The sequence below is a fragment of the Dermacentor variabilis genome, chromosome 4, assembly GCF_050947875.1.
Source record: "Dermacentor variabilis isolate Ectoservices chromosome 4, ASM5094787v1, whole genome shotgun sequence".
Classification (NCBI taxonomy): domain Eukaryota; kingdom Metazoa; phylum Arthropoda; class Arachnida; order Ixodida; family Ixodidae; genus Dermacentor; species Dermacentor variabilis.
Genome location: NC_134571.1, coordinates 139,079,526 through 139,105,453, shown reverse-complemented (window position 1 = coordinate 139,105,453; position 25,928 = coordinate 139,079,526). Strand labels below are relative to the sequence as shown.

Sequence of the window (25,928 nt, the reverse complement as noted above, 5' to 3'; positions counted from 1 at the left end):
ACTGAAGGAAACGGCGTTATGACTTGAGCGAACCATCAAATTATAAGAATCGCTACCATAAGCTAACCACCTCTTGGTATGGCTTTAACAAAGACTTGTTTTTTATGGCCCGTCGCTAATTCCGTTATGATTTAATGCTGGAGTTTTGTTGCTAGGACCAACGTTACTAGACTAATCGGACACATTCTAGTAACGTTGGCTATTACAACATTACGCTTAGCTTAACGTCAGGCGCGGTGACTGCTTCCGACCTTAAGATTGGTACCCAGGCTCTGTCTCGGTGCCCCCCCTTTTTTTTTTCAATGTAGCTCTACAGAATTCATGCAGGAGGCACTGAGTGTGCCCGTGGGTTAGATAGAGCTAACTAACGACGGACGCGTGTGTACACGTTCACTTCCGTTAAAATTGCATCCCGGCTCGCATTACTTCGAAGTTGACTTTGGGTGCCATTTGGGAAAAATATTTCCTATACCGCGATACTGCTGAAAACACCGGATCATAGTTTGCATTGACGGTGTTATCGGGTTAAGCGGAACGCGCTTGCGCTGGAATTCTTTCTCCTCGTTGCCTTTGCTTTACCAGAAATACTAAGTGCTGAAAAAAAAGAAAAAAAGCTTCTTTTGCCGAGCTAACCGAAGCAACCATCCAGACTGCGTAAGTTATCAACTTTTGCCGCGGTTAGTTAACCATCCGCTGCTGCAGTGATGTTTGGTCGACGATCACGTTACGAGTTACTTACTAAAGCTTAATCAAAGCAGGATCACGCGATTGGTCGTAGCTCCTCGAAGCTTCGGCAAATATTAAAGACCTGGCTTAGGACCAGAAACTTGCCTCTGTGAAACCACAACGAAACTACAAGCTCTTCTTTTTTTAATATTTCGTTCACTTGACTCCGCGCCGTGACTCCCCGTTCGGTCGACAAAACAGCGAGGTCCAGCCGTAACTCGGTTAGCTTAATTAGCTTTATCGGCGACGCACGTAGGGCCCTCTAAAGTCACTGGAAAAAAAATTTCAGAGTGCCGCATTCGTTTTCCCCGCGCCGCCGACGCGTTCATTGGCCCAACCGTACCACGTGACATTGGGGTGCCATATACCTTCCAAGCGCGAGCGGGCCGGCTGAGAGCGCAGGCAGCGCAGGTTCCCTACGTTTTTTGTGTTCCGATTGTCGCGCTCGCATTTGACTGCAAGGAAATCATGCCTAGCTGCTGCGCCTTAGGATGCAGCAACCGAACTGAGTCTGGAAAGACGTTTTTCTAGATTCCGACCGGGAAAAATGACCGAGAGCGTCGTTCTGCGTGGTTACACAGAATCGGCCGGTAGAACTTCAGGCCTATAAGAAACACCCGCGTGTGCGAGGTATAAGTACGCCATGCTTGTGCTTTTTGGCACTGTTTTAGAAGATATTTAAGCGAATGCACGCGGTGTTAGCGATGCTACGAAAATAGGAGTTCATTGCAGGGATCGTTCGCGTCTTGCACGCTTGACGCGGGTACACGTGTACGCGTTTGTTGCTCAACACACGCGGTTATTCCGTGCTCGTGGCACGCGAAGGCACACTTGTCGCGCGAGTATTCCGCGTCCTCACGTTCACCAGCTAATCGCATGATTTCTCCGCGCACGTGAGCGTGCTCTCGCCTCGAGTCACTCAACCTATATGGCACTTGTTTTTCGCAGATCGTGTCGATCGCAGTCAATAAAAACATGGTCAATATGAGGCCCATGATACTTCTTTTTTTCCACTTATCCTTTGCTCATTTATACATACGCATTTCGAGCTTGAAGTCAATGGCCAGGTGATATTCACAACACACCCTTCAAATTTTGAGCTTGTAAGCCGAGCACATGCAATGAACTGAAGTGAGCACACAAATTATGTTCTACGTTGAAATGCTACGGTGCATACCCAAATAATGCTGTGCTTGATGTATAAGAAGAAATACAAAGCAACAGAACACCCAGTAGCTTTAGTTTCACTCGGTCACTATGCATGTTTCATAAACCGCTCTAAAAGCACAAGAATTTTATACATCGCCTATGTAAATTAAATAAATGAAGTGCTGCGTCACCAGCGGGCGTTCCTGCTTTTGTTTACACAGGCAGCAAATCTTGGCAGTCTAAGAAAACAGTCATAAATATATTGAGAAGAGTAGCTGCTCATGAACGCACTAGACAGCCGCGCTCATAAATCGCAATGTAGCAAACTCTCGCTCATTATCAGTGTACAGAAGTACATATACGTTGCTGTAATCACGTAAATTGCTCAAATTGGCCTTCCACAAGATTTAGTGCTCAAAATGGTCATCGAAGTTGGTTTTTACGCCTGCTGTGCAAAGATCGTCTTACGATGACGGCCAAACACCGGTGCGCACACGGCAGTCGCAGTGTGTCGTGCGTGTACGGCGGACGAAGTCGCCCGGCAGAATCGCCAACGCGCGGTATCAGTTTACAAACTAAATTAAATGTATCCGATTTAGCTTGTAAAATTATACAATGAACGTACGTGCCTGTGACACTGTCAGGTGTCAGTTTCGTCCTGCTTGGAAACATTCAGTAAAAGCCGACGGCGGTCCACGATGTTTATGCCCAAAAGCCCAAGGTTGCCTCATTCCGGCTCGAAGTGACGAAATGTTTCCTTGGTAGCTCTCTCCGCGGAAGGGAAAGGAAAAGCCTCGTGCATAAGCTCCCGATAGCAGCGCTAAGCTGCTGCCCACAATCGTAGCACCGTTTAGGCAGTAAACACGATCGGCGTGCAAAACAACCACCGGCTGCATTACTTCGCACAAAATAACATTTTCTTTTCGTTCTTAGCAACCATTATCTCCGGGCACAAAGTATCTGTACTTCAGTAAACACTCAACCCGATGTGTCACCGAATATCAAGCTCTTCCAACACGGCGGCCTTCCCGCGACGCAGTCGGCTTGGAAGGTATATGGCGGCGGCCGCTCAGTGTTGCCAGTCAAATCCCGACCTTTGCGGTACTCTGAAAATTTTTCTAGTGACTCTAGGGCCCTCGCGTCGGTACCGACATCTCTCGGGCGGCACGCGTACTAAACTCACTCCCGTGTCGCCTCCTCGACGTTCTCGTTCCACTCGCGCTTGCCGATGCTCCGCGCGATATCCTGATTAACGGGTGCCATCGTGGACGCCGTTTAACTGTACCGAAATGTCGCCCACTCGCTCGGTGAAAACGCAGACCGTGCGCGGCCGTCAATACACAATCGGTGCTTTTGCTGGTCCGGTTCGGCTATTACGTATGCGAGCGTGTCCTCTGCGTATTATTTTTGCGTGCGTTTCTTACTACCGTTCTTCGCTTTTAGTGACGAAAGAACACCCGGAAGCGCTGTATACATCTCCGCTCTCCCCATCTTTTCGATTATATCTGTACAGCCTCGGCGACGCCTCGTCCGTGTTGCGCCTTACTTCCGAGACGAATAATTATGTCTCTCGGATGTTCTGTTTCTCCTTCTTTGCTGCACTTCTTCACGGGGCAAGCGCACTGTTACAGAACAACGCATACCGTTGCGTCGACGTTTTTCTTCTTTTTCGTTTCTGCGTTTCTTTTTAACGTTTCCTGGGAGTTACATCGTTACGTTTTCTTCTTCTTTCTTTCTTTCTTTGTTTTACGTTCGCTCTGATGCTGCGATATGCGCGTGTGGCGAGAAGCGCGGCGCGCTGTCCCGACTCGCTTCGAGCATACATCGCACCGGAAGCGCGCGACGAGGCGCATTTACGCGCTCCTTTATGCGCGAGGCGTGCGTTCTCCACGGCGCGCGTGCCCGCGTGGCCGCGCGGCAAGAAAGAGAAATAGTAATAATAGTCTCCGTCCCGTCTCTAGCTACACCTAACCGGACGACAACGCCCCGTCTCGAAACCTCGGTGTTTAGTAGTAGCGGGTCACTCACTCCCCGGAAAAGTGTTTGTGGCGAGAGCAGTTGGGCGTCCTCTTCGTGGGCGGCGGTGCGATGCTGTGATATACAGTGCGGCGTGTTTGTTTGTTTGTGATTCAAGGAGTGGCTCTATACCGCCGGAAAACGAGAGTTAAACGCAGCGAAATGTGGCGCGGAAGCAACACTGAAAGACGGCCGATGAGCTTATCGCGTCAACGTTTTTTGAGTTCGCCGGAATGGGTTTGTACAGGGAGGAGAACGGAGCGGCCGACGGACTTGCACTTGCAAGCATGCGCTGCGCGTTGTTAAACTGAATACGTTATGCCCGCCCTGCGAGAAGCCGCTTTGCGTACGTAATGGCGCCCTCGATTCGAAGGCGTCAGTGCGACCTGCCTGCAAAGCGGCCGTGTACAGGACAACAAATGCGTAAAGTATACACAGACAGCGTTCTGTATTGCAGACCAAGATGGCGAGGCTCAAGCTTCGATCCTGTTACTTAATGTCTTCAGTAGAGACACCGTTTTATACTGTTGATACTGTTGCGCTTATACTACGCATTCAACTGATTCTGCGGATTAGGCTATTTCATTGTAGCGGGCGAAAACGAGGACGCGAGGCGTGTCCTGGTCCGCCATCTTTGTTTTTGTGCATGGGCTCGCTTGCCGTCTCAGTGTAAATAATGTAAGTAAGCCCCTTGTTCGAATACCTCCTCGTAACATGTCGGTGCGGTGCTGGTGTCGCGACAGATCTCTGCGATAGCTTTTAGTTTCGACGAACAAGCGCTTCGTACCATCCCATGTGATTTTGTCTTTTCTGCGCTACCTTCGCGCTAGAAGTATGTCTAACACTCTAAGCCAGAAAAAAAAAAGAAAGTAGGTTTTCTAACCCTTTCGGGTTTTCTTCGAGACCCTCGCGAGTAAATATGTGTGCGGGATTCCTTTATAGCGACGTTTCCGCAATATCTCGCCGAGAATCGCTGGAGATTTCCGCGAGATCGGTGCAGAGAAGCCGGAAACGCTTTTGCGCGGGGTCGTAGAGGAAAACTGTATGGTTATATAGCACATAAACGGAAACCGTGATTCTTACTCACTTCTATCGCGCTCAGCGCATTATTTGATCAAGAGACATTGCACGAAGCGTCGTTTGGGTTCAATATAGCTACTTATATTGCATTTTTGTTTTAGTCTTCCCCGGGATCCTGCCTTACTACATAGATTTGCCTCCCGTTGGCGTGACCGCCGCTTCTAACCTGCGCGTCTTCACAGGCTTTGTAGAGTTCACGGTGGCTTCCTATAGAGCACGCGCTGTATCGGCGCCGTGTCGCGTTTGCGCGGGAAACAAAAGAAACGATAATTCAGGAAGGGAATTTCTTTTTAAAGAGGAATCCTTTCAGAATGCCGTCTATCGCCAGCGGTCCTTCCTGGTGGCACACATACATACCGAGAGCAGTTGTATAGCTATAGAGTTGGCGCGGCGGCCCTTTGACTGTTCCTTCTCCTCGGGCCCGTTCCTGATATATTTATCCGTTCTCGGAGGCTTCCTGAAGATGCAAAGCTGCTGCGGCGGCGCGGGCGGGCGTCTTTCTTTCGAACCGCGAAGGTGATCGGCCGGGCGTGTCGGACGAAAAATTCGGCGTTCGCTCGCTCGCTCGCTGTGTGGTATGGGCACACATAGATGCGTGAGCAGGGGTCTCTAGTCAGCCATGGTGCGTCAGCTCGGAGGTGCGCATTTTCGTGCTTGTGTGTACCAATGAAGATGGTGCGCGCGCGGCCGACCAAAGACGAGCCTAGCCGAGCCGAGCCGAGCCTCCTCCTTTACAGTTGTTGTCCGTGACCGCCGTATATGCGCGCGTGTCGGCTTCTGGCGCTCGTGTAGCGTGACGACGACCGGGCGTGCGATGTGCCTACGCTGTAGGCGGCGAAAGAAGTACGCACACACACATGCACACACGCGCACACACCGCGAAGCAGCTGTAGTGCGGACGGGGAAGACAGAAGCCTAAAAATAAAGCGCGTTCCGCGGCTCGGCGCGCCTTTTGTTCCGAGCGAATTTCGGCGGCGTCGCCTCGGGACACGCTGCGCACTTTTCTTTCCCCCAATTTGCTCTTTCTCTCTAGTTTTTTTATTTCTGCTTGGTCTCGCGGCCACGAGACACACGGAGATTCACTGACGCACGTAAACTCAAATTTTTGTTGTTCCTGGGGCGGCATGTGTTTGCAAGCGGCCTTGAGTCTTAAAGTCTGCCGTTACAACTGGAAACGAAGCCTTGCAGTGCGGTTACTGTACACGTGTAAGGAGGATACTAATCTGGATGTTGGGATGGCCCCTTTGGGTTATCCTTGTTAAGCTTCTTGGCGACCAGCGAGAAAAGGCAGCGTATATAAGAAGATTCGTGGTTAATAACTGCTGCCAGCGGGCTTATTGGTTTTGTGACTACGAAATACATCCGGATTCCGGTTCCTCATTGTCTCCGCGAAAGCCTAGCGAAAATACAGATTATTCGTCTGCTCTGTGTACGCCTGTGAGGATTTCCTGTGGTTTCTGCGGATAGCATATTGTGATGCCACTTCAAAAAAGCAAGAGGGAGGTGGTCAGTAATTTTAACGTCCGGTTTCTTTTTCGATGTCTGTACACTCGTTTCCGTCGCACTGGGTCGTTTTGTTATTGCGTATTTGAGCAGTCTCGAAAGAGACAGAGAGAGGGGGGAGGGAGGGTACGTGATAGTTGACCTTCCATGCATTGACCTTACGACGACCAGTAATGGGAAGCAACGAATAAATGAGCGATGTCGTTCTTGCCGTCATCTTTTAGCTTTCGTGTTTCTTGCTGGCCATGCTCGCCAGATGGATTTCAGTATAGAGTGCGTAAGGCCGTTCTGAAGGTATAAAAGAAAACGAATTGTCTGCCTGAAATTACCGGACAGCTTGTTAAGATATACAGCGGATAGGCCTGAACGTGGTCCCGATCATCCATGCGTTGCTTACAGCCGGATGGGAACTGTTCCCCCGGTCTTCGCCGCAAAAAGTCGCTTCGCAGGCTGCGACCAATTCTTTTATTCTCGACGTTTTATTCCGTGCCGGCGACGGTGACACTTATCATACATTTATTTATGAAACTTAAACACCAGTGTGTATCCCCTAATGTCAACCCATTGCTGTATAATAAGCGCATTGCAACATCTGGCGGCCACGTACTAATTTTCATTCGACGTCATCCTGGTTTTTCTCTACTTATTCACTACCAATCTTCGAAGCGTCTATTTCGAAGATAATGTTCACCGTTCGCGCGAGTGTTTACCATATATTTACGTTTTCTAAACCCTACGGTTTCATGAAGACTGACCTGATATTTATCTACTTGTGTATGTATACTCTGACACTCTAACAAGACATTTGCGGAATTGTCTTCACGATATTTTTGAACTCGTAGTGCAGTGCTGCCTTTTAGACGTGGCACGTTCTCCGATCTCAGACTGTGTCCGCTCCCTTCTTTTCTCGCTGACGCAGGCGTGAGCGGTGGCCAGCAGGCGTCGCCGTCGTCGTCGACGACCCTGGCGCTGAACGGCGCGTCGCGGTCTCGCCTCTTCTCGCGCGACCGGCTCAACACGACCGACTACATGCACACCCTGGCGACGCTCGACCGTCGGCTGGCCATGGACGAGATCCTGGAGAAGCGGCGACGCGCCGTCTTCCTGCAGCAGATCCGCTGCCACGCCCCGGGAGACGAGGACGACGTCTTCCTCGAGGAGGGACTCTTCTGCCCCGAGCCCGCGGGAGGAGGGGCGCCGGGCAGCAGGCACGCGCCTGCGCCGGCCAACGTGGACGACACCGCGTCCGCCAGTCGCATGCAGCACGGCGCGACCGCCCTCCTCTAGGGGGCGCTGCGGCACAAATTGCGCGCTCACGTTCCATGTTCTTGTTTTGTCTCCATTTTTTTTTTCTTTCTAGGAAACCGATGTCGACATTTCGTGAGCATACGCGCTGTACAGTGGACGTGCAGTCAGTCGCAGCCACCCTTAACACGAACGACGCTGTCAAAACAAACAGGAACTAAGTTCTTGAAGCAGACGTCTGCCGAGCAGATCATGAGCCACGGCAACTGCCGTTCTTGTGTGTAGTGACGATGGCGGCTCCATTGAAGCACCGTTATTCGCAGCACGGGATGTAGGAGTGCCGCAGAGGAGCAGCGTTCGTGTCAAGGCTGGAGGCTGATTGTCGCAGTGGTCCAGAACAGAACCTACGCTGAATAGACCGACCGAGAGCGGGTTCAGTCCGGGACGCCCGGCAGTCATGTGTTGGTGAATTTCGGTTCCGATTTATATATATCTAAAAAAAAACCCAAACTTTGCACTCTTGCGTGCTTCTCGTCCCTCCAGAATGGGGCCACATTGCCGTTGCGGCTCCTGGTGGCTGTGTGACAGATTATGTGCAGCACGCTTGTCACCAGCTCACAGCGGCACTGCTTGCCAGGTGGCGTCGCGGTTACCAGTGATCACTGAAAATGATTGCACGCTAGACGTAGCGTTTAGCTGTGACTATGTTACCTGCGCTCCGTTGGTGGAAGTGGTGTTGACCAGCGTAGAAGTTGTGTTCTGGATCGGCGTAGCATACATGCTCGAAAACAGCTGGAGATCGGTCACTTCGATTTTGGTGGACAGTTGGCGGCGGGAGCATCGCAAGCTCCCTGTTTGGGGAGCGTGCGCGGGGGAATAATCCTGAACCGTGTGAAGAGGCGTTCGTGTGACTTATTCCGAGCGCTGATGAAAGGAGCGTGTGAGACACAGGACTGTAGAGCTCGTGACATGTGTTCCATAAAGCGCTTGGTATTAAGCGGCTAGCCACAGTGGGTGACAGCGTCGCGTACCACACACTAACGCTCCAAACTGCGATGACCGATGGAAACTATCATTGCGGAGTCGAAGGGACCGGTCAGAAGCGCTGTAGCTTACAAGGCATTGGAAGACGCATCGAGAGTACAGAGGTCAGCTGGGGACGGTCACATGACCAATTACGGCGAGTGGCGCTGTTGAGCACGCACGGGTGTTGTCGGGACAAGCCCTCAACGCCGTGTCGTCGAATTCTCCAGTCACGTGCCGTCGGTGTGCAAAGCGTCCCGAGCCGATCGTCGTACTTAAAATGCCTTATCCTGTGGCCTGCTGCTCAGTTTCATGTATTGCACACAGACCTGTACAAACGTCAGAATTGTACAAAACGTCGTGTAGATACGTTGAAAGCAGCCGAATCTCTGCATAGTGCTGCAGTGTGGTTCTGCAGTATACGTTTGTCTTGTTTTTTTCCCCCATTTACCTACACGCCCGTTGTGCAATTGGCTCGCTGTCATCGGTTCCAACACCGCCCGAAAACCGCTGCATCTCCGTGAACATGGAAGAGTTTCCAAGTGTCACCGTTGCTTTCGACTAAACGACCTTGGTCACTGTCGAAGTTAACGTCGCGACCGCGTTAGAAGAAACAAAACATCGCCCTTGTAAAAGCGGCAATACTGACAATGCAAAAAGTTAGTCCATGCCCGGACCGACAGCTTTTATGTTTTTCTCCCCTATCTGAAATGACCGACAATGCGGGCAAATCTTGGGTGAACACCGGCCGACAGGGTAGAGACGATTCCTTGATGTATGTAACCGGCGCGAGAACTCTAAATTTGATTGCTCGTGTTTTGCATTGTTGGGTGCTTTGTAAATTTTATTTCTCGCAGCGTAACCCTCGACAGCTTGCCGTACGGAAGTGCTGTCTTGCCACACACTTGTTGGTGCTTTCTAAAGAAAGCCAGGAATGTTATAAAGTAACCGGAGGGGGCGTGACCCGCTGTTTCACTCGTGAATACGAAAGCTCGTGAAATTAAAAGAAGTACGATAAAATCCAAGCAACTAGTGCCCACTGTAGAAAAGTTTCATTGCGCCCGTACGAAAACTGATATGGGTGCCGACGTCATCGTTTTACTGTCTTCTCGTGTTGATTCATGTTCAGTGCTGAGCCAACACCAACCCTGCTCCCTGCGTGCCTGCGCCACACCTTCGCAGATAGGAAAGCGCGCCATTCTCGAGGAGTCACCCGACAGGTTGCGCCATCTCGCGGAGAAAAGTTTCAAGTGACGCCGCCTTGTACTCCTCGCCCGGTATTGTGGCAGTTTGACAATTCATCGCTGTTAAGCGATATTCCCTGTAATTGCACTCTGCTCACTTAAACGTTTTAGGCGACAGCTGTTTAAAAACACCCGCGAAACGTACCGGGACGTGTAGCCTGACGGCTGCAGCTGTTTGTCTGATGCCGCGAACGGCCGTTGTCTAACTTTGTAAAGACGCATCGGTCAGTACAAGAGCCTGCCCACCGCTTGGTGCTTTTCTTTCGAGCATGTGCCTCGACCATTGACCCGTGCCCTATAGTGTTGCACCTGCGAACGCATCCGAGTAGACGGGCACGACATGCTGATTACTATCTACGCCGTCCGAACGTTTTGCACATCGGAGACGCACCTCTGCGTGGAACGCTCTGTAGAATTAGCCGTTTCGTCACGATGCCTCAGCAGAGGCACGCGACCGGCTTCCCATGGTCACACACACACATAATGTATCCCGGTTTGCAATTGAAACCATGTGCTCATTCGGGCCTCGTGCCAAAGCCGTCACGGCGGGGCAGGAACCTACAAGTACGACCTGCCTGCCTATTTGGAGAGGGGGGGGGAGGCGGGGGGTAAGATACCGTTCTAAGTGCCTAATTGTTGACAAGGTGCTTTTCTTTTGGCTTCAGGGAGGAGTGAAAAATAGGATTGAGGCGTGTTCGTTTTCGATGTTCACTCGGGAGGTCACCATTTTCGCCGGTCCCCCTGCGCATGCACAAGGCCCTGACCTGTCTGTGAACTCCAAATTGTGTCTCAATTTTTTTTACTTCTTTTCCGTCTAATAGCGATGAGCTCAAATTTAGTGCGAAGCTTGGTAGGGGGTGTCTTTTTATATATTAAATTCTACGCGCGAATAAACGTGTTTAGACATAAACACCTCTGGTTCTGTGGAAACCTTAGACCGCTGTTTAGGGCTGGTCACGAGGTGTATGCTAATGCACCCGTCACTACGCACTCGTTGAAGACTGTGCGATACTGTTCTCTTCTGTAATAACGCGTTCACGTGCGGACCCTAAAGAAATGCTTGCAACGTACTCTGTTCGCGATTCCCATGCACCATAAAGATGTGTTCACATTTGACCCAGAGGACCTTTTTTTTTTTTTTTTTACGGCAGCTACAGAGAATTCTGTTTACTCCACTGCTTATTGTTATATTATTTCAGTTTTTTTTTTCACGGAACTTGACCACCCCCGTAGTTTCTGCAGTTTATCAAGTTTGTAAATCGGCATGTTGAGTGCACCTGTACATTTTTCTTGCCGTATGTGGCAAGACACACTTTTTCCACGCATGAAAGAGAAGAAAGGAAGTGTAACGAAAGTGTCTACTTATTACTTGTCAAAGCAAATTTGGAAATATGTTTGCGTGTCTCATTTATGAGCGTGGCGCTTCTGGGGCACATGCTTGGCAAAATTTTTTTTTGTATTGTATTCATTGACTCGGAGACACCGCTTGGACGGCAATACTGAAACTGTTATAATTTAATTAAATCGTCGTTGACGCTGTCATGGCTGAAACAAAAGAAGAAAAATGTGGAAGGCTTTGACGAATGCTGTGTTTGGGGAACTCTCGCTTCGCTCGGCATTTGTCTACAATCTGCCAATCAGATGAATCTATTTTTGGTAAATAAAAACGAGAAAAGAAAATACCAGAAAACCGGAGTGAGTGTTGTCTTTCTGTCTCTCTCTGTCTCTATCGTTGTTTTAAAAAGTGACTGTTGGCTGCAGGATTGCAGTGGTTATCTGCCATAACAAATAAGGTAAGCAGACGACAACACGAAGAACACCCATTCCACCGACACCTGTGCTGGATACGTTTACAATTTTCCTAGCACAAAAATATTCCCCGCGTGCCCGCTCCCTCCCATAACGTCACAAAATCAATTGGAGTACGTTTCTCCGAGAACAAGGCTATTCCGAAGCACCTGGGGGACTTTAGGATAACCATCGCCCCTGCGGTCACCTGCAAGTAGCATGGCTTCGATGACAACGCCATCTGCCCCAACTGTACGGCCCTGTCACAAGACGCCGATGTATACCACCTGTTGTGAACTTGACCATGTACACGACACATACGGGTGCCTTCACTCAGACGGTCTGGCGTCCGAAATACTTCGACCAGCATGCTGATTTTTTAAAGTGGAGGGAAGATGTCTCATCAATATGCCGTATTGAACTTGCCTGCACGATGCGGGGTCACATTCGTTCTTCTTTTTTTTTTTTTGCTAGCCTCAGGTAGCCCTCCTCGGGGAGAAAGAAATATATACTTTGCACTTCTGCAACGACATAGAAATAATCGCCCACAAGTGATCTAGATGTTTATTAGAAAACTAAAGCTTCCAACGTTTTTTTTTTTTTTGCGCTCCCTGTTTTAGAAGGCTTCCAGAATAATAGTTACGTCATTAAGACATAACCTGAAGCTAAATCGTCGTCTTCCATGGGATAGATGAACCGTGAATACGGAGGCGCGGGCCACGGACGCGCAGTATAAGATTGGGCAATCGCAATTCTGCCACGCCTCAACTGCTCAGCTCCCTTTTGACGCCATTTTGGGAGCATTGTAGAGAGGTAAGTGGCGTATACGTTAAAGGGCCCCTCACCAGGCCCCATAGCAAATTTTTGTTATACGCTGAAAGTTGTTACGGGCCCTCTAGGTCGCGTTCTGCCGCAGAATTTTTTTTTTCAAATCCGCTCATTAATAGTTGAGATAGAAATATTTCAGTGCCGCAAACCCATGATTTCAGGCGGGGAGCTCCACTGCCAAGCGAGGCACTACCTCCATTCGCCTTGTCTAGCCTCCGCAAGGGAAATTCCTTCCCTGCGTTCTCCCATACCGGAGCTGCACAACGTGGGAACAAGCAGACGAAACGGAAGTACGTCTCTCTCGCTGCGGTGCGAAGTAGAACGAAACCATGCAGACATTGGTTTTATGCGTTTTATTATTTCTCTAAGCTTTAATTCGTCTATTCAAGCAACATGTATTTCACAAATAACAGATGTTGCCTTGAATAGTTCTCGAAATCACGTGTCGCCACGAGCGACGTCACAATGAAAACGTGTACGTAGGCGCACTAACACGTGTACGTCATCCTCAGGCTTGGAGCGCGGTGGCCGCGAGGAGAGAGGAAAACGGCATTCAGTTTGAAATTTGAGATCTTTCCGCGGCGCGCAGCGATGTAATACTTTGCAGAGACGATCGTTATCGTGCAATGTACGCTCTGTGTTTGTCAACTCAATATAGCCAGACCTGGTGAGGGGCCCTTTAAGCAATGTGGCAGTCTGGGCACGTTGGTATTTCATCTTTACGAACTCTTTCGGACGCACGGAAAACACGGGCGAATATAGGCGCACGCGCACGCGCGCATGCAGAAACACACACACATATATAGCCTGTGTGTGTGGATAAGCTGTAGATAAGCTTGCCGGAGAAGCTGTAGAAATAGCAGAAACTGCGCGTGATCGCTCCTGCCTGAATCCAACGTCGCCGTCGCTCATGCTCGTAGTTTTCGCGAAAAATAATAGATATATAGGACTATATTATGGCTTTTCTAGTTGTGGCTCTTAACCACGCAGGAATAAAGACGGCTCTCGAACTTCTTCGTCATTGGTTTCGCACGTGGCGTACCGCAGCTGGCAATATTTTTCTGTTTGTGTGACTAAAAATTTCGCGCGATGTCCGCAAGGGGGCGTTGTGTACCAGCTCGAAACCCCAGCGCTGGTTCTCCATTGCGTCGTAGACAAGCATATTTTACGAGTAAATTTCTTGCGAAATAATTATTTAAAAAAGTACGTCGCATACCCATGACGAGTGTACATATATGTGTGCATCTGGTGCGTGCTCCCTTGACTTTTTGACAGGTCATGATGCATGGTGGAAGGAAAACGTTAGGAGGGAGCATTGCGCAACGCGATTGAATACAAACATGGTGGCCCGACACGTGATCGCACGCCGAAGTGCGTAGTTGGTTTTAGTGTTCCCGCTCCGCAGGCAGAGCCACGGCAGGGCAGCCGAACCCCCAACGCGCACCGAATAAAAACTACTGGCATAGCTACTGGAAACCAAACGTCTCGGCAAATCTCGATTCATGCTCCGTGATCTCGATGCAAGAGGTCACGTGTTGGGCCACCACTGAGCAAATGTATGGGCTTCACGGAGCGTTCGCTTGCCAAGGTTGGCTGCGTGACGTAATGCTCTCTCCTTTTTCCTTCCTCCATGTCGTGATGCGGCAATTGAACGCTCTTATTTAAATTGAGCTTCGGTGCGCCGTTTTCCTCGGAGAAGCAACGTTGCACACAAACGTATTTCAACATGCGCGGGAGCGCCCGCAGGACAACAGGAAAGTGACAATCGTCGACGTGCCTTGCGAACTTGTGATTTGTTTTTCAGAAGATTAGGTATACATATTTACGTCTAGAGAAGTCCTAGAACGTAGAATTTGCCAAAATCTCAACATTATACAGTGCAATTATCTGCAATTTCGCTCAAAACAAGCATATTCCTGTGCGATCGCCTGTGAAACTCATAGCGCAGTCCTCCAGTGTACTATAATATAATATTAAATAGTGTGTTACATGTGTTCTGCGTTCCTTGGGTGGTTTCAAGAGTATGCTTTTAGTAGCAATTAGCAGGAATTAAAGTGCGAGAAGTACTGGCGCATAATTTGGTTCGCGGTCATACCGTGTAATTCAATATATTGTTACGTAAAGAAAACACTTGATACAGGGCGTATTTACACTGAGATGCCAAGCTCTCAATAAAATAGTGGACAGCTCGCATCCAGAACGACACTGTCCTATTCGTCGTCTCTGCTCGGAGATGTTTCTTTCCTTTCGCCTTCAGTAGTACCGTAGGATTACACCCGGCACTGGAAGCGCCGTCTCGGTGCGGCTAGACATGTCGATCAGAGGCAGGGTGGTATATGCTTTGAGTCTGCTTACATGAACTATGTCACTGGACGTGATCGCTGCTGGCGTAGTAGGAGAGACAGGAACGATCTCGTAGTTGACGTCCGTCGCCTGACGCACGACACGGTGAGGATCAACGTACTGGGATAGCAGCTTCTCGGGAAAACCTGCACGACGGAACGGGCACAACAAGCGAACCAAAGAAGCGGATGAGAAGCGGATGTTTTGATTCCGGCTGTCATACAGGTGCTTCTCGTTGACTCGTGAGGCCGAGAGGGGGCGATCTGCCTGACGTGGTCTGCACGAGCGATGGCATCGCGTGTGTACTCGCTGGGCGATGTGACAACAGGGAGGCACTCAGTGGTGACCTAGGTTGATGGTCAAAAAGCAAGCAGAAGGGCGAATATCCGGCGTTGTCGTGGCGTGATGAACTGTAGGCAAACGTTACGTAAGGTCATCGCGCAAGATCCAATTCACGGTGTTCTGATGGAAAATACATGGGGACCACGTCTCTGAGGGTGCGATTTAAGCACTCTGTGAGACCGTTTGTTTGAGGATGATAGGAAGCGGTCAGCTTGTGCTGCGTTGAGCAGCAGCGCAAGATGTCGTAGATGACTTTGGGCGAAAATGTGCGGCCGTGGTCCGTGAACAACTGGCGTGGGGCCCCGTGATGTAAAATGACGTTGTGCAGGAGAAAACCGGCAACGTCAATAGCAGAACTGGGGAGGCATTCTGTAACAGTCCACCTAGTGGACTGTCCATTTCGGCCTTTCCTGATTGGCTAGGGCTGGTCGTCTCCTCCTCGTTAGTACAGCTGCATCCAATCAGCAGCGGCCGAAATGGACAGTCCACTAGGTGGGCACTTACAGAATACCCCCCCCCCCCTGGTGGGGGGCGCTCGAGTGATCGCGTATCTACGCGTATCTGGTGGCATAATCATTGGCCACGGCGACCCACTTGTTGCGGGCGCTGATTCAGGAAAAGGACCGAGAAGGTCCAAACCAACGCGAAAGAATGGTTCGGTCGGTACATGGCGGTCGGCTGAAAGGGTCTAGCAGGGAGCACGGTCAGTCGTTTCCGGCGTTGGCATTTCTCGCAAGCGGCGGCGTAACATCGAACGGAAGTGGGTGAAACCACGCCAGAAGAAGCGGCACCGAACACGGTCGTATGTGCAGGATATTCCCAGGTGCCCAGCAATTGGTTCGTCGTGAAGCTGATGCATAACGGTTGAACGCAGATGTTTAGGTACGACGAGAAGCAAATCAGGACCATCGGGCTGAACATTACGGCGATATAATTTGCCGTCCAAAAGGACAAACATGCGTAGGGAGGCGTCGTTAGGCGCGAACTCTATAGGCGGTCGATTAGCGATCGCAAGGAATCATCCCATCGTCGCTCGGCTCCAGTGGGGAGGAACTGAGACGTGGAGAGGACACAAGGGCTAGGACCGATGTCTGAGGTGTCAAGTTGGCCTACAGGACAGCGAGACAAGCAGTCGCCGTCTTGGTGCAGACAGCCAGACTTCTATGCAACTGAGTAAGAGTATTCCTGTAGGCGCAACGCCCAACGACCAAGGCTTCCTGCGAGATCTTTCAGTGAAGAAAGCCAACAGAGGGCGTGGAGGTCAGTGACAGGCCGGCCATACAAATAGGGATGGCGACTTTGAGATCGCCCAGAAGAGAGCAAGGTACTTCCGCTCTGCAATGGAGTAGTTGCGTTCCACTTTTGACAGCAAACGACTAGCGTACGCAATAACGCGGTCCATGCCTCACTGTTGTTGGGCCAAGACTGCGCCGACGCCATGGCAGCTGGCCTCCGTGCGCACTTCTGTAGGAGCAGCGGGTTCGAAATAAGCGAGCATTGATGAAGTAGCTATAACGGCGATTAGCCGAGTAAGTACGTCACCTTGTAGAGGATCCCAACAAAACGAAACGTTTTGTTTGAGAATGTCTGTACGAGGGTGTGCGAGGGTCGCAAAGTCTTTCACGAAACGACGAAAATAGCAGCACAGCCCGACAAAACTGCGGACATCCTGGGTAGAGCGGTGAACGGGGAAGTTCGTGACAACCCGCATTCTCTCCGGGTATCGTCAGACATCCGAAGCGTTAACAAGATGACCAAGCATTAAAATTTGTCGAAAAGCGAAGCGGCACTTTGAGGAATTTAGTCGTGGTTTCCGGCGAGCTCGCCGGAAAATAGGCAGAGTTTTCTATAGACGCTCAAGATAGGTCGCGAAAGCGGTGGTAAATGCTGTCACGTCGTCCTGGGAACAAAAACAAGTGCACCATTTGAAACCTTGAAGCAACGTGTCCACCATCATTCCAATGTTGCTGGCGCATTGCACAGGCCTAAAAGGCATGACCATGAATTCATAAAGGTCGTCAGGGGTGACGAAGGCGGTCTTCTCGCGATCCGTATTGTCTACAGCGATTTTCCACTAGCAAGATCGAAGGTCCAGGGACGAGAAATAAGTGGCACCGTGGAGTCAGTCAAGGGCGTCATCAACACGAGGAAGAGGGTACAAGTCTGTCTTAGTGATCTCGTTGAGCTGGTGATAATGGATGCAGAACCGTCATGTACCGTCTTTCTTTTTGACTAATACGACGGTGGCTACCCATAGACTAGATGGCTCGATGATGTCTTAAGCTATCATCTTCTTCACTTCCTTATGAATGACTTCGCGCTGTGACGCGGACACAGAGTAAGGCCGAAAGTGAATGTACATAGAGTCACCACTGCAAAATAAACCAAACGTGGCTGAGGGTGTCAGCCTGCTTAGGCAAAAGGTATGATCCAATCATATTCCGAAAAATGCCGCTGTAGGAAGCGCCTGACCATGGACCTTCGGTATGATCACAAGAAGTGGCTACACCAATAACTTCTACGGCGTGATCTTTGATAGCGCTGAGCTGGCCAAGCGAAATCTGTTGGGGAAGCACTTGTGAGGTAAGCCCAAATACTGTAGTGGAAGGAACACGGGGTTGTCCGAAATTTTGACGACGGTATGTTGGACTCTAACATAGCGCTTCAGCCGCACGTCAGGTATCGGGGGTGATAATATTGCTACGGAACAGTATTTGCGATGACAAAGAGGCGAACAGGGTGAAGACGACGACGACGACGATTAGAGGCTAGCGCGGGCTGTTGCCTCTGGGCCAAGTGCGGCGTATTTCCTTGTAAATATACTTGTATATAGCTTTTCGTCTGCGTCTTCCTACGTAACAATATACGGTAGTCGCCATCAGGGACGGGTGGGTTCGATGACATACAAACATACGTGACGACTTGAGGTGGTAGACGAACAAAAGAGGGGCTTAGAAGACTGATGGGCGTTTCATGAGCATCCGATAGAAGGGGGAGGTCAAGGCGGTATGTATTAGCTGAACATTCAACGAGGGCAGAGTGTGCCGAAAGAAAGTCGAGGAACACTCTACTCAAGTTACAGGGGCAGCGACCACGGACGGCGAAAAGGATGACCGTGTGACGACCGGTGATGCCGACGCGGGCATTGCGTCAACAGTGCCATCATCGGCAACACGTACTTTCGGCGTCTTAGAGGGCGTTAGGCTCTTCTTTAGGCAGCGGCGTAAAGTGGCCCTCATGACGCATAAATGTGCTCCAGTGTCGACGAGAGCAGTGATCAGTAACACCGTCAGAGAGTTTGTGGACGTCGATGACACTGTGGCTTCACCTCCATAAGCTTCACTGTCTAGTTTTCCGGCTGCGAGCGTCGAGAAAATGTCGGGGAGGAAGAGCGGCGAGGCATGAGGAGAGCGGGACTCACGGCGCTGAGGTGATGGAGACCTGGAGTAGCGGCTGACAGGGATAGGAGCTTCAGTGGTAAGATGCTCACGGGAGGCAGAAGAGTGATAAACAGGAGCAGATGAACGTTGAAAAGCGGTACGGCGCAGATAGGCAGGGAAGGAGGGCTGGGATAAGAAGCCTAAACGGCGACGGCAATAGCGAGAAATGTGTCCCTCCCGGCGCCAGTAAAAACGGAGGGGTTGATCGTTGGGCGTTCTCCATTCTGAAGGATTCCGAAAGGCCGAAGAAGGGGTCTTGGTACGACGAGCGGCAGCCGTGGCGTATGGCCGAGCATCCGGACGAGTTAATGGGCACACGAATGGGAGGCCGATATTCGCAAACTCTTGTGTAACTACCGCTTGAATCGGGGAAACCGCTGGCATCGATGGGTCGTAGGTGCGCGAAGGAAAAATGGGCGGTTGAATGTGGGGACTGACAGGCAGCTTCAAGCTAGCGATGGACAATGCGCGTGACGTTGTCATAGGTGGGTGGCTGGCAGGGAGCATCACATGACGACGTTGCAGCCGTGTTTGGAAGCCGGGTGAACTGTTGTGTTATTCGGCGGCTTTTAGCTTGTTGATACCGCCGACGTTCTTTAATGATGAAATCGACAGTGTAGACGTTTGCGTAAACAAGAAAGTTGAAGGCATCTTCTGCAATGCCTTTCAACACGCGCACAACTTTGTCCGACTGAGACATGTGGTCGTCAACCTTGCGGCAAAGAGTCAAGACGTCCTGAATGTAAGCCACGTACGGCCCTGTAGACGCCTGAGCTCGAGTCGCCAGTTCTTCTTTAGCAGCAAGCTTGCGACCAGTGGTCTGTCTCTGAAGAGGTCGCGGATATCCTGCTTAAACGTGTCCCAACTGACAATATTGGCTTCGTGTGTCTCGAACCATACTCGTGGTGTGCCACCGAGATAGACGAGAACATTGGCGAGCATGAGAGTCGGGTCCCGCCTGTAATTTGTGTTGACACGTTCGTAGAGCTAGATTGATCCAGTCGTCAAAGTCAACAACATCAGCTTGGCCGGAGAATACGAAGGGATCACCGGCACGAGGCAGAAATATACAGGCGGGAGCCACGGGATGTGTGGTCGACGCCTAAGACGATGTTCCTTCACCGAGAGACGTGGTCGCAGTAGAGATGGAGCGGCCACTGCGGAGCTCCGCGGTGGTATACAGGGAAAAACGCGTACCTCCACAAAGAATATTACCTAAAGAAAACAGTGTGTGCAGCTTGCTGTTTACACTGAGATGCACGGCTGTCAATAAAATGGTGGACTGCTCGCATTCAGAACGACACCGTCCTCTTCGTCGTCTTTGCCCAGCGATGACTCTTTCCTTTCGCCTTCAGTTGTAGTGTAGCAATATCTTCCCATCTTGTTAACTTCCGCAGGCCGAACACTGCACCGATCCGAAGTGCGGTGTCGTATGGTGATACTGGTTATGCACGCACGCACGGACGCACGGAGAAAAAGAAAATCGTGTAGTGAACACTCTTCCATCAAGATCCTTTCGCCGTGAAAGCTAATTTTTGGCTGCCTTAAAGGCGCGCAGGCGTGCAACCCTACACTGGCGAAGATGGATGTGCGCGCGACGAAGCACTTAGCGCAAGCCACACGCTAAGCCCTGCTCAGCTAAAGTGGCAAAGAAAAAAAAAGGTTCTTCGCGAGTTTCGGCTCTGCAAAGTGTACAACACTATATCGTGTAATGCCACCTATATCCTGCATTTTTAAACGCGCGCATGGAGCAACTCCAGTTACGACGCAGCCGAAAGCCAGCTGAAATCCATCGTGCGCCAAGGGCACCACGTTGCTTGGGAGATCCTAAAGGGCGTGCATCCTACTATTGTACTCCCACTAGTGGTTTGAGTGGGACGGGAGCTTTTGTCCATTACTATGGGCTCAACCACAAGGCACCTGAGGAATGAGAGAAAGCGAACACTAGAGCTTGCTCAAAATGCAATGTTCTCTGTATGTAGGCATCACCACGCAGCTGGTTATGTAGTGCAGCGTGGTGCTACGGCGACGAGAATTCTGTCAGGGGTTCGGACGTCTTCGTAAGGTCGTGCCTCTCAGCTAAGGTGCACTGTTCGAGCATTATATATATGTATATATATATATATATATATATATATATATATATATATATATATATATATATATATATATATATATATATATATATATATATATATATACACGTGTGTGTGTGTGTGTGTGTGTGTTTATGCATTTATGCACAGGAACAGATGAAGTTCGCTACAGTCCCTATGGAGTTCAGACAACGCCCCGCAAAGCCTCGTCTACAAAAAAAAAAATTACCGACGATTACGTTACTTCCTAATGCGAAATTTGAGCGCAGCAAATAAGCTGTTTCACCTTTTCGATAGATTGAGGCATAGAAATCGAGCAACACATGTATGCGCTATCACAGAATTTTTTTTTTATTTTTCACACGTATTCCTTTAACAGACTCCACTAGGTAAGCTTCTGCTTCGGCGGCACGCACCTCTGGATTCTGACGGCGACGGCGCTGGGCCTCTGCTCTGGCAGCTCGTTTAGCAGCAGCAGCAGCAGCAGCAGCAGCAGACGGAGGACTTCCATCGGTCGTCTCGCTCATGGCTCAGAAAGAACTGGCAGATAATTTCGCAGTGGCGAACGGCAGCGGCAATTTCGGCTCGGGCGGTGCACATATACAGATCCGCCGCCACCGATCTGGCTCTCTGATTGCCACCGCACAGGGCGAACGGCAGCGGCAATTTCGGCTCGGGCGGTGCACATATACAGATCCGCCGCCACCGATCTGGCTCTCTGATTGCCACCGCACAGGGGTTGCATTGGAGGAGGAGCGAAGAAAGGAATTAAGTTCGAGCCGGCGCTTTGACAACCGGAGACTCGCAGGAAGAGGGGGCAGGGGGGCGGCGTGTACACCCAGCGGCAAACGATGGGGGCAGAAGCGCGCGCAGCAAGCGGACAACACGATAAAGGGAGGAGGGAAGAGATAGAAGCGACTGACTGATGCCGCTGACGCCGATAGTGAGTCAACCCCAGCTGCGGAGTTGGTTTCAGGGACAACGCCGCCGATGCCGACACAAACAATATGATACCCTCGCTTCCGCAGCGCTAAGAACCAGGTCTAGCCGTGGGAAGGTGGTCACGTATTCGTCGACGTGCCGGGGCCTACGTGAAATAACCGGCGCGTCGGCAACTGAAGAGCACCCTATCCGCCACACAAGAACAGGGGGGGGACCCTTTCCTCCTCTTTCTGCATGGCGGCGACGGTGTTCTATGCAGTCACGTTATCTTGACTCTCTAGCGGCGTCAGCGGCATCCAGCGGTATCAGTCGGTCGCTGCTAGCGCTGGGGGGATGAATGGGGGGCGGAGCTGGTTACGAGGCCGACGACAACGCCGACGACGACGCGAAACCCAGGAACGGACGCCAAAGAGCTGCGCTCTAAAAATCTCCATAAAGCGAAATTTGAGCGCAGCTCTATACGTGCACACGTTTTCATTTCACGATGTATTGGCTGGCGCGGACAAACTGCCTCCTGCGGCACGTTCCAAACGGAGCGAAGTGTGGCGCGACTTCCCGGTTAATCGGGAGATCGCGAGAGGCAGCACGTGGCTGACGCGTGGGCGCGATTCACAGCAGCCGCTTCACAGCGCAGACAGACCTGCGCTAATGCAGCACTTTGTTTCCATATATGGTATTAGTGGCCTCGTAGGTAAACTAATGGCGTGCGCTACTCTGGCGCCATCTCTTAGCCATCAACGCCGCAGAGCCCGCCTTGCGCAGCATTACGCTTTTCTTCTCACGCCTTTGCTATACCCTCCGCCTCCGCTTTCCGCCTCATGACTCCGCTGCACGCTCCGCCTCCGCTTTCCTCCTCGCGCTATCTTCGCTCTTGCCGTCTTTCATCGGCCCCCGATTCGCTCCGCGTTCGCTCTCATCTTTCGCTGTGCTCGTTTGCTTGCTCGGTTACGGGATGGTATATTCTTACACCGTGGTTACGAGGTATGACGCCGACGCTCGCCGCAAGAACGGGTGCCTAAGAGGTAAGAACTGGCGCCTAAGAAAAGGAACAACCAAACGAAAGCCTTTCTTTAGCAATAAAATATACAAGGAGAAGAAAAACAAGAAAGCAAAAGCCAGTCATTTGCACAAAAAGAATTGTCGTAGCTGAAATTTTGTCAAGTTGCAAATTCTTGTACATATATAAATTATTCCAATCGCTGGAAGCTAATCGTGCATGAAGTACTTTTCCTAGCACTTGGAATGCGCGAAAGTGGATGGAGAAAGGAAGTGTAGTTATTTGAATAAACCAATTAAGAAACCAGCAGACCACGAGAAATTCATTTCCGTATCTTTTAGCGCCAGCGCAAGTAGCCGCGACAGGTTCGGGAGTGTGGCCGATGAAGCCCTGCCGCCTCACTCCATCGGGAGTTAAGCTGAAAAGACGTAACGTTCCATGTGCTTGCCGCCAGCGCCCGTTAGCCGTCATCGAAGACAGACGTGCGTTGCATGCGAGGTGGAACTCGTTTAGCGACAAGATTTGTGGGCGCTCGCTGTGTCCGGTTGCCTAACGTCGCCCCCCCCCCCCCACCCTCGCGTGAACGTGTAACTGGATTCAATCTGGGTCAGAGCCGACAGCGGCGTGCAAGAAGGCAGTCAGTGTATCATACGACGCGTACTGCTAGCGCTGCTCCATCCGGGGGTGTAGCTCAGATGGTAGAGCGCTCGCTTAGCATGCGAGAGGTACTGGGATCGATACCCAGCACCTCCAAGGCCCTTTTTTTCTCTCCTGCTTCAAATGTCTTTCGGGATATTTTTTATTTGTCTTCTCGGTTTCTCGTACGGTGGAGGCAGAATCAAAACCACGAAAGTGAAGAGATAACTCCTGAAACAAAGTTTAACCGCTAGGAGAACAGAAAAGAGAGAATCTTTTGTTGTATGCTGGCAAACTAGTGACTCCGAGGCCATGATCCCTCGACAGCGTCGAGTCGGAGGGTCGCGCAGACCTCGCTTCCCCAACATTGAGCACGAACTTGATGCGAGTATTCGGAAGTGCACTGACGGAAGTCACATAACTGTTCCACGCGGACTAACACCTTTTCCACAGGGTAAACACTCTTATACACCGTTTTTTCATGGGCGCCACCATGGATGGATGGATGGATGGATATTATGAGCGTCCCCTTTGGAACGGGGCGGTGGGTTGCGCCACCAAGCTCTTGCTACTATACTGCCTAATATCCTACCTAGGTTAAACAATAAAAAAAAACACTATGAACTACCACGCCCAAATTTTCTGATCCCCTATTGCGAGCTGTGCTTTTGTACGTCTCCGTCTTTTGTCGTTTGCGGATTCTTGCCCCTGCTTTTGGCTGGACTGCACATGCTCTTTGAGAATTGATTCATTTCATTGATTCATTCTTTGATTAAGCGCGAGACCTAGCAATGGGTAGGCCAAATATAGATTTGAGAAAACCAAAACGAATTCAGCAGTAAGAAGCTAAAGGGTTGTTTTGGTGTAGACCAGTGGCCAAGTCCGGATATGAAAGAGGAAGAAAAGCCGAGTCTTTCCACTTCAACACTGGGAGGCACAACTCCCACAAATAAATACAACTTTTACTTATTTTACTTATTTAAGGAAATTACCGACTTGCATTGGCAAGTGTTCACTTCAACAAACACTGCATGAAGTAAGCTTCCTGCGCATATTTCACCAGCTACTGCATCATTGTTCCACATTATGAGTGAAACTGCAATTTTCTTTATGCCACAACTTGCCCAATTTTGTGTTTTGCAGTAGGATGTTAGCAGTGCTATTAAGGCACTTAAATACTCATGAATAGTAGTAGAGAGAAAAAAAAATTACCGACGATTACGTTACTTCCTAATGCGAAATTTGAGCGAAGCAAATAAGCTGTCTCACCTTTTGGATAGATTGAGGCAAAGAAATCGAGCAACACATGTATGCGCTATCACATAATTCTTTTTAATTTTTCACACGTATTCCTTTAACAAAGACTCCACTAACAGTTCTTGACAGTCATGAAGGAAGCTTTGTGGTCGGAGAAATAGACTGATATATGTTCGACTTGGTACACCAATGCTTGATTCTCAAAGACGAGATCTATACAAGTGCCTCGCGAGGTTGTCACAGCCGTGGGGGAAGCAGAGGCTAAGCGCCGCCGCCGAGAAGACCCTGCCGTTCGCGCCGCCGAAGCGGAGGCTCATCGCCGCCGTCGAGAGCAACCAGCAGTAAGCGAGGCTGAAGCAGAAGCTCATCGCCGCCGCCGAGAAGACCCTGCAGTTCGCGCCGCCGAAGCGGAGGCTCATCGCCGCCGTCGAGAGCAACCAGCAGTAAGCGGAAGCGGAGGGGGGCGGCGTGTACACCCAGCGGCAAACGATGGGGGCAGAAGCGCGCGCAGCAAGCGGACAACACGATAAAGGGAGGAGGGAAGAGATAACAGCGACTGACTGATGCCGCTGACGGCGATAGTGAGTCAACCCCAGCTATCCGCCACACAAGAAAAGGGGGGGGGGACCCTTTCCTCCTCTTTCTGCATGGCGGCGACGGTGTTCTATGCAGTCACGTTATCTTGACTCTCTAGCGGCGTCAGCGGCATCCAGCGGTATCAGTCGGTCGCTGCTAGCGCTGGGGGGATGAAAGGGGGGCGGAGCTGGTTACGAGGCCGACGACGACGCCGACGACGACGACGACGCGAAACCCAGGAACGGACGCCAAAGAGCTGCGCTCTAAAATAAAAGAAAGCAGTGGCTTTTTGTGCGTAGATTATGCATACACCTGGTGCTCTTATGGTCATTTTTTCCCTATCTGCTAAACCATTCTAAACAAGGAAAGTTATTCACAATTAGTTTATACTCAGACCACAACTAAACCACAGGTATCATTGGTAAGCAAAGTATATTTATTCGGTGACATTTTCTGCAGCCCTGCTATTGGGCTTTCCTTCCCTCCTTTTCAGCTCTGCAGGTTCATTAAGAAGTGATGAGACAGTTTGACAATTTTAATCGTTAAAAGACAGCGACACCTTTTCGGGTTGGTTTTTCTTGGTTTCAGACTCTGCACATTGCATTTTAAGGCGTGTTTTCTGTGTTTGTTGATTTCTCTTTATGGGTAGGGCATGTCAACATGTTTTACACCATGTCAAGTATGTGGTGCCATAGAC

At 50.4% G+C, this 25,928-nt stretch overlaps 1 protein-coding gene and 1 non-coding gene across 2 annotated transcripts in view; both read left to right on the top strand.

The window, feature by feature from the left end:
* The window catches only part of LOC142579844 (uncharacterized), an 81,554-nt gene extending 69,873 nt beyond the window's left edge, over positions 1-11,681 (top strand). The window contains exon 2 of the mRNA XM_075690448.1: positions 7,394-11,681. Coding sequence (XP_075546563.1) covers positions 7,394-7,761 — 368 coding nt within the window. The 3' untranslated portion in view covers positions 7,762-11,681. The remainder of the gene's footprint in view (positions 1-7,393) is intronic.
* Positions 11,682-23,442: 11,761 nt separating this feature from the next.
* Positions 23,443-23,515, top strand: TRNAA-AGC (transfer RNA alanine (anticodon AGC)). The gene has a single exon. It is a non-coding gene; the product is annotated as a tRNA-Ala (tRNA).
* The last annotated feature ends 2,413 nt before the right edge of the window (positions 23,516-25,928 follow it).